At 42.2% G+C, this 8,630-nt stretch overlaps 1 protein-coding gene across 1 annotated transcript in view; it reads right to left on the bottom strand.

Moving 5' to 3' along the window:
* The window catches only part of LOC102845704 (zinc finger protein 429-like), a 29,860-nt gene that overhangs the window by 15,639 nt on the left and 5,591 nt on the right, over nt 1-8,630 (bottom strand). Inside the window, exon 2 of the mRNA XM_006902844.1 lies at nt 2,892-3,224. Within this exon, the coding sequence (XP_006902906.1) occupies nt 2,892-3,224 (333 nt within the window). The remainder of the gene's footprint in view (nt 1-2,891; nt 3,225-8,630) is intronic.

Below are 8,630 nucleotides of genomic sequence, written 5' to 3'. Positions count from 1 at the left end.
CATTAAAGAATCATAAATAAAAAATGATTCTGCAAATACATGCATGCAATCTTCATATTTATAGACTGCATATTAATAAAAAAAGTACATGAGGAAATTATTATGAACACGGCAAATTTAGACTCATACTGGTATGTATGTAGGTGACATCAACTAATGTTTGCCACTTAATAGCAATATTCTGAAACAATAACAGTGGTGAAACTCACCAGAACATTATGACAGTTCAAAATAATTCATACTGTACGTGGTGTGATCCTGCCAAATGTACGTGCCCCTTTCTCTATCAAAAAAATTAGAACGATGTCCTGTTTGAGAGGATGTGGTGAGATGGGAATGCTTATATACTGTTGGTCGTATTGTAAAATATCACAACCACTCTGGAAGGCAGTCGTGTACTTCCTCAAAAAGGCCGAACATGGAAATTCCATATGACTCAACTATTCCATTGCTTGAGAAAATGAGAAGTGAAACACAAACGGACACTTGTAAACCAGTGTTCATAGTGTTTTTCACCATCACAAGGACATAGAAACAGCTCAGATGTCCAACCACAAACAAATGAATTGAGACGTAATGGTCCATTCACACAATGGAACACAGGAGCAATGATTTTATAAATTATTAGCTAGCGTGGGAGGGACAGGAGAGTATTATGCTGAGTGAGCTCAGTCTGCCAAGAAAAAAGATTGTGTAAAACCATTAGTGTAGACTGAATATCAAGATCTGAGGGGAGGTCAGGGTGGAAGCAGAGGGGTCAGGATGCGGAGGGAAGGTTGGAGGGGATAGATGAGTCATGGGCTTTGATGGGAGGGGCTGAGGGAAATTGTACGGCAAGGTTGTAAATAAAGTAGTATAATAAAAAGAAAAAATTAATCTCCTCCTGTACCAGTCAGATGTGATTTGATGGTACACTCACACAAAAATAATAAATACTAAATAAATACAAAATTAGAAGGCTGTGAATGTAGTAAATCTGATGGTTTCAAGTTATTCCAACTGCTATTCCCAGGCTAGCCACGTTTAACTGATGAACAGAATATCTTTTGATGGTGCAACCACTGTGCAAGGCAGTATGATGCTTTCTCAAAAAAGTTACAAACAGAGATACCATGTGACTCAGCAATTCCACTACCGGGAATAGACCCTAAATAAACCATAACAGACACCCAAGCGGATATATGCACACCCATGTTTATCACAGTTTTGTTCACAATAGCAAGGAGTTGGAAACAACGTAAGTGCCAATCAACAAACGAATGGATAGACACACTCTGGTATATTCACAGAATGGAATACTGCGCTGCATTGAAAAACAAGGAACTCATGCAATATTATGCAAAATGGGTGACCCCGGAGGACATGATGCTGAGTGAAATATCTCAGTCACAAAAGGACAAATACTGCATGGTGCCACTGCTGTAAAATAGGACTGACATCGGGGTTGCGGGGAGACTGAGAAAGATGGGTTCCATAATGTATACTGCACTGAAACAGATGAGGGAGAAAACGGTTTAAAAGGGACATGTGATTTGGTATTTTTGTCATGACAGGAGTCCAGAGCGAAGGCTGCATATTGGAGTGGACCTGGGGGGAGGGATTGTAAAGCAATGAAAGAATTTTTCTTTCACTTTTCCAAGAGGGAAGTGTACTGGGGGGGAGGTTTGGGAGGGAAGAAAATGCAACAATGAATGAATGGAAAGCCAAAGTCTCTGCAAATGTTCATTGAAATTCATAATAAATTTAAATTATGATAAAAAAGAATATCTTTTTGGAAAGGAAAAGCTGGTTCAAAGCCTAAGGATCAAAGCCATTGTGTTTACACACTTTCTAAATCAGAGCTGCAATATAACATTGTTTACACACTGGCTTTCTAAATCTGAGCTGCAATGTAACGTTGACACTAAATTCTGCAACCTCCTCATCTAAATGTCTTCCTGGGTGTAAGGAAAAGCATAGGCAGCCAGTTATATTTCCCCTCCTTTGGGCAGTCCAATTCTCTCACATGTGCAGCATCCCAGCCTTTACATCTTTCTCTCTCTAGTTTTCTATTCAAAGTCTCTTTAAGGCTTAGGTCAAAGTGTAACAAGACAGTAACAAGAATCATAAAGACAACAACGCAGTAACAATGTTAATAATCAACAGCAAATGTTTCCTTGGGTCTGACTGGCTTTTCCTCTCTGTCTCTGAAATACAATAATCAACAGCAAATGTTTCCTTGGGTCTGACTAGTTTTTCCTCTCTGTCTCTCTCTCTGAAATACCATAATCAACAACAAATGTTTCCTTGGGTCTGATTGGTTTTTCCTCTCTCTCTCTCTCTCTCTCTGTCTCTCTGTCTCTGTGTGTCTCTCTCTCTGAAATATGTAATAATCAACAACAAATGTTTCCTTAGGTCTGATTGGTTTTCCCTCTCTCACTGAACTATAATAATCGACAGCAAATATTTCCTTGGGTCTGATTGGTTTTTCCTCTCTCTGAAATATGTAATAATCAACAACAAATGTTTCCTTGGGTCTGATTGGTTTTTCCTCTCTCTCTGAAGTATGTAATAATCAACAGCAAATGTTTCCTTGGGTCTGATTGCTTTTTCCTCTCTCTCGCTCTGTCTCTCTCTCTTTGGGTCTGATTGGTTCTCTCTCTCTCTCTCTGAAATATGTAAATATAAAGACGTTGTCTTTTGCAAACTAACTCAAATTCAACTCCCAGGGTTAACCTCAAGTTGTGCAGGGCCCTTGCAGAAATGATCACAAATAACAGAGAAAGATGAGCATAATAGCGATCAGATAAGAGCTCAGAGCGGATGAAATGATTTTTCATTGGAATGACTCACAGCAGCCTCCTGCAGGGCGCTTGGGGGGACCAGCGCACCTTTCCTCCCCGCGACCTCACCTGCAAAGGCCGCGATCGCACCTGCAAAGGTCTCGATCCCACCTGCAAAGGTCTCGATCTCACCTGCAAAGGCAGCGATCGCACCTGCAAAGGCCTCGATCTCACCTGCAAAGGCCGCGATCGCACCTGCAAAGGTCTCGATCTCACCTGCAAAGGTCGCGATCGCACCTGCAAAGGCCTCGATCTCACCTGCAAAGGCCGCGATCGCACCTGCAAAGGTCTCGATCCCACCTGCAAAGGTCGCGATCTCACCTGCACAGGATACACCCCCGCCTCCACCCCGCGTCCAGGAGCCGCAGCGGCCGCTCAAGTGGCGCAGCTGGACGACCGGGACTCAGGACGAGACGCGGAGACTCAGGCCAGGAGTCTGCAGGCCACTGAAGACGGACCAAAATAAAGGAAAAGGCCGAAATGCACTTAGCGAGCAGAACAAAGGACCGGCCAGCGACTCGCGCAAAACAACTTCCGCTTTGGGGCTCGCTTGTGCTCCAGGGAAAGGCTTCCGTGCGGAAACACGGACCAAACCTTTGCTTCTGAGGGTTCTGTGATTTCCCTTACGGTTTGGTTTACAAAACTGGTTTATCTATATTTTGGGCTTGTTTTCCCACTAAGATAATGACGTTCTTTTTTTAAGTAGTCGGATTAAAAAAAAAGCCATCAAGCCGCTGCAGCAAGGAACAAAGCTCGTTATTCTCGTGAGAAGCTGCGTGATTGAACCCGGATACCTAACAAACACGGACACTTCCGCTATGTTTTTTTAGATGCCGTAGTGTTTGGACGAAACGGGCAGTGAAATTTGGGGATGCAAGTTTGTCAAGCACCTGCTGCTATCCCATCCTGGAATCCCATCCAATGGGATCACTGAACGGTGTCCTGCAGGGCTCCTAGGAATCCAAATGGAATTAAAGGCGATGCATTTGCATTAGGGTTTGCAATTTTTGTAACACATAGTGCTGCTTTGGTTGACCTGGGAGAAAGTAAAATGTTGGCCAATTTCACTTGAATGTTGTGACAATCTCATCTGACTACACACATTTTTATTCTTAAGGTCGACAATATTACAGTCTCATACAATCATGCACACATATTTTATTTCACACTGGTATTTACCAATAAGCAGGGTAATTAACTACAATTTCTTATCATTTGAATTCTGATCAAAGGAGCTCTGATGGGTGGCCTAGTGGTAAGATGCAGCGCTGCAATCCTGAAGGCACGCAGTTTGAATCCACCACCTGCCCTGCATAAGGATGGGCGATCTCATCCTTTTTAATTAACTACCTCTGAAAACCTGCTGGAGTCATGGGTCGGTTCTGACTTGATGTTCATCAATATCAACCAACTCATTAGGGTATGTGTTTTTCTTTTCCCAAGTTATTTATTAATTTTTGAATGTTGCATTGTTATTGATTGCCTTCGAGTTGAGCGAACCTATGAACAAAAGGCCTGAAGCCCCTCTACAACTATCACCATTTGTCAAAGTTCATAGTAATTTTTTTCCCATAGGTTTTAAAATCAAATTGTTTACAAATCAAATTGTTACTTCTAATACCCATTCAGAGAGGACTTAAAGGGTGAATTTTTGGTGATTGATGTAGTTAAATGAATATGATGTTTAATACGTTCCTTAGTTGTGTGTTGCCTTTTAAAATCTTGGGGAAAAATAATTGTTTTAAATGGACATACCACGGCTTCTAAAGATTTGTGATTATATTCACGGATGAACGTTAGAGAACAAACCACTCTAAATATGGTGAGATAGGTACTATACGAAAGTATTGGGGGGGGGAGTAACATTCCCAAACAATAAGACATCTTTTCATTTGTTTCTGTCAAGCCCATGTGAAGGGGATGTGTATGATTAATCACGTATGCAGATGACAACTGAGCTCTATAAATGTATAAAGCTGTTTTACTGTGAAAGCATACTTCCAGAGTTTCTTTGTTTATAGTATGTTGTATAGTATAGCACATAACAATAACATTTCCATGAGCACAATAAAGTTCTTTTACGTTGCCCGACAAAAGAGGAAGGTTTACTACTCGTGACAACACCCGAATGCTAAATGAACATGAAAACTTGTATTTTAGAAACGCTGAAGTGTGGTGTCTCAAGTAAGAGGATCCTCCTGGCTTTTGGTCGTTAACAAGTACTCAGGTGGAAACAACCCTTAAGTGATTTACAAGCACACACCGCTACATGCTAGAAAGACAAAACAGACTCCATGGAGATCATCACTGAAAATCCTGGAAGACAGCCTCGGTCAGGCAGGGATGGGACGAGAAAGAATTGAGTTCAGGGGAATTTATTAGCAGTATGGTTTGCAACTGATGTAATGAAACCATCTTCACCCCTTCAGCGACTGAAGGGAAAACCTGAATTAATCGCATCTACACAGGGGGGTGGGAGAGAAAAAGACCTGTAGGTCGATTTTTCATGGAAATACCTCCAAGAATGCTAAAGGGCGGTTCTGTTCCTTCACAAGGCTGCTATGAGTGGAAATCCACATGGTGTGTGAAGCAAATTTCCAGCAAGAGCAGGTAAGGTTCAGTTGCCTTGCAAAAAGGTAAGGCATTTTTCTCCCACAAACAATGAGGACAGACAAAGGGGACAATAGAATTCTTCTCACACAAGCAAAATATTAAAAGAAGGAAGAAAAAGAACAGTCATGCAGATTCAAACTAGTAAGAAAAAGAATTCCCACAATTGTCAGCACCAGTGGTCAGGAAATCAGAAGACGAATTCTATTAGAAAAATGTACTGACAGTGACCTCTCCAGAGTTCTGAGGAGCAAAGATGTGAGTCTAGATGCAAAGGTGTTCCTGATGCAGGACATCACCTTTGCAATCACTTGATATGCATCAGAAAGCTAGAACATTGACCAAAAATGTCAGAAGAAACAATGTGTTTGAGTTGTGGTGCTGGAGAAGAGTATGGACTTACCTTGGGATGCGAAGAGAACAGATATGTCTTGAAGAGAGTAAAACGAAGCTGTTGGGTTTATTTTTTTTTTCCCCTCCTAATTTTATCATTTTTGGTGTGTGCTGTCAAATCGGATCTGACTGGTACAGGAGGAGATTGCCCCTTCTTCTCCAGCAGAGCATCTGGTGGATTTGAACCATGTACCTCTGGGTGTTTCTTAAAGGCAGGATTTTAAGAATCTGTCCTGATAGACTTTGGCCATGTAGCCAGGGTGGGCCAGTCTTTGGAGGACATGATGCTTGGAAGGATGGAGGAACAGTGCAAGAGTGGAAGATCCCAGATGAGATGGACTAACTCAGAGACTGGGGGCAGAAGTGTCAGAGACACTTTCCCCAGGAGAAAACAGGGTTCAGAGCTATTAGACGTAGGTTCATGATGAGTTGCAAGCACATCGACGACACATAACAAAGTGGGTGGTATCATATAAACCATTATCTTCTTTTTGTCATCCTTAATCATTGTCCCACTCTAAGATCCAGAGAAAGCATCTGAGACGACTATGGTCTACAGCAGGGGCACCTTAGTTGCTCGAGTGATATCATTGCTCTTTCACACAGTGGAGAGGTCCCCGACAGTCAACTCTCCCAATTCAGCACTCTTCTTTGATTTCCTGAAAAAAGTGTTGATCCGGGCAAAGCGAAATTGTGAACCACCTCATGCGTTTCTCAGAATCAGGTTTGGTGGCATCATACACAAGGTGGTATGCTGATAATCATAAGACCACCCATCTTCAGGGGTTCAAATACACCATCCTCTGCAAGGGGGAAAAATGGACAGTTTCCTCCAATTTGATGTAAACTCTAAGTCAGTCTAGATACAAAGGTGTGCCTAATCCAGGCCACGGTCTTCTCAATGACTTGTTATGCTTCAGAGACCTGGACAATGACTAAGGATGATAAAAGAAGAATAGCTATCTTGGAGTTGTGGCGCTAGAGAAGAGTCTTGAACAAACCACGGACTGCCAAGAAAACAAATGGGTCTGTCTTAAAGAGGGTGAAACCAAGACTTTCTTTTTGCAGTCTAGGATTTTGAAGCTCAGCCTCATGTACTTTGGGCACATAGCCAGGAGAGATTGGTCCTTGGAGAAGGACACCATGCTCGGAAGGGTGGAGGGACGGTGTGAGAGGAAGACCCCGGAGGAGATGGATTGATACAGTAACTGGGGCTTTGGTGGTTGGTGTGTCGACGTTAGTGAGACCGGCTCAGGACACGGAAGGGTTCAGAGCTGCTGGACATATCATTGCCACGAGTCGCAAACGACTCAATGGCACATAAAAACAGTAACATACTGACAGGTTTAGAAGCAGGAGTGGCATCCACTTCCTAACTATCAAGCCTCCGTAAACTCTATGAACTTTGATAAATGCCCATCTTTGTAGAGAGGCTTCAGGACTTTTTGTTCATAGGGTCGCGATGAGACATGCTCAACTTGAAGGCAATTAAAAAACTAGAACATATGTTCAAATCATATAAATTCTATTTAAAATTTCTATACATTTTTATTGCTCTTGTTACCTATTCTGTAACAAAAATGTTAACTTCGTGACCATTAGGAAAACAAAATGTTGTGTGAAAGGGAGATAGCTCTGGGGCCTTGTGGCAAGAAGCTGCACTGCAATCCCAAAGGTAAATGGATCGAATCCACAAGATGTTCGACTGGAGAAGGAGGGGCAATCTCCTTCTGTGCCAATCAGATTCAATGTCAGGATACACGAAAAGAAAGGGGTGGGGGTGGGGGGAAATTGACTGTATAACAGGCCCTGATGGTACAAAGATTACCAAGTGCGGTCTCAAGTTCTACAACAAATAATTCCTTGCTGTCAGGTCAAAAGCAAACCACAGCTGTTTGAAGAGTAAGACTTGGAGAGGTGGCAAGTCACACGGGACTGTGCAATCCAGAATGTAAATGCATCCTCTTGGTCCTGCAATGCTGTTACTGTATTCCAAATTCCAGAAAGATTCACCCTTAGGCAGTGTAGCCCCAAATGGAGTTACATAAAGCTTGTTACAGTCTAGGTAACAAGTGGTCCCTTAAGTCTACCTTGGCTGAGCTGCACATACAAAGATTACTGTTGCAGACCAAGGGTCCCAAATGATGGAAAAATTTTATACTTATTAATAATGAGACACACAGCCAGGAATGAGATATCTCAGAGAGCATAAATCAGGGGGCCAGTGGTTCTCCACGAAAGATGCCAAGCCAAGCTTCTTTGTATCTTTATTGAAAATTATCAGGAGGTAAATCACAAAGAGAATTCAATGCAAATGAAACCAAGCTCTATTGAAAACCATCTGCTTGACTCAGGAGGGAGGGGTTGGCACATGCAAGAATTTGGTTTACCCTTAATTATTAACCTTGATGCCTCAGGGTGAACACTAGCTCTGGAAGTCACACTCCCTCTGCAGGGGGTGCCTTGCTGTCTCCTGTCTGCAGAGAACAAACAGTTCATTTTCTGGGATCTACCACAAGAGAAATGCTTACTGACAAATGTGTAATTCTTTCAATTCCTTAACAAGGGTTTTCATATAATACTTGGTATAAAGTTTGGCTTCCCATAGATAAAAAACCCACACCACCCTTTAGGGATCACTGACTACATCATACGGAGATGGTAGAGGTCAAATCTATTATTATGTTGACTAACAAAAAATGGAACGAGAAGAATGGGAATCCCAGAACACTTGATCATTCTAATGTGAAACCTATACTTGGACCAAGAGGCAGTTGTCAGAACAGAGCAAGGGAACACTGCATG

This window comes from Elephantulus edwardii, unplaced genomic scaffold, assembly GCF_000299155.1.
Source record: "Elephantulus edwardii isolate Elephantulus edwardi_28Jun2011 unplaced genomic scaffold, EleEdw1.0 scaffold00462, whole genome shotgun sequence".
In the NCBI taxonomy this organism is placed as follows: Eukaryota; Metazoa; Chordata; class Mammalia; order Macroscelidea; family Macroscelididae; genus Elephantulus; species Elephantulus edwardii.
The sequence above is the reverse complement of the archived record's forward strand: the minus strand, read 5'-3'. Positions and strand labels throughout refer to the sequence as shown.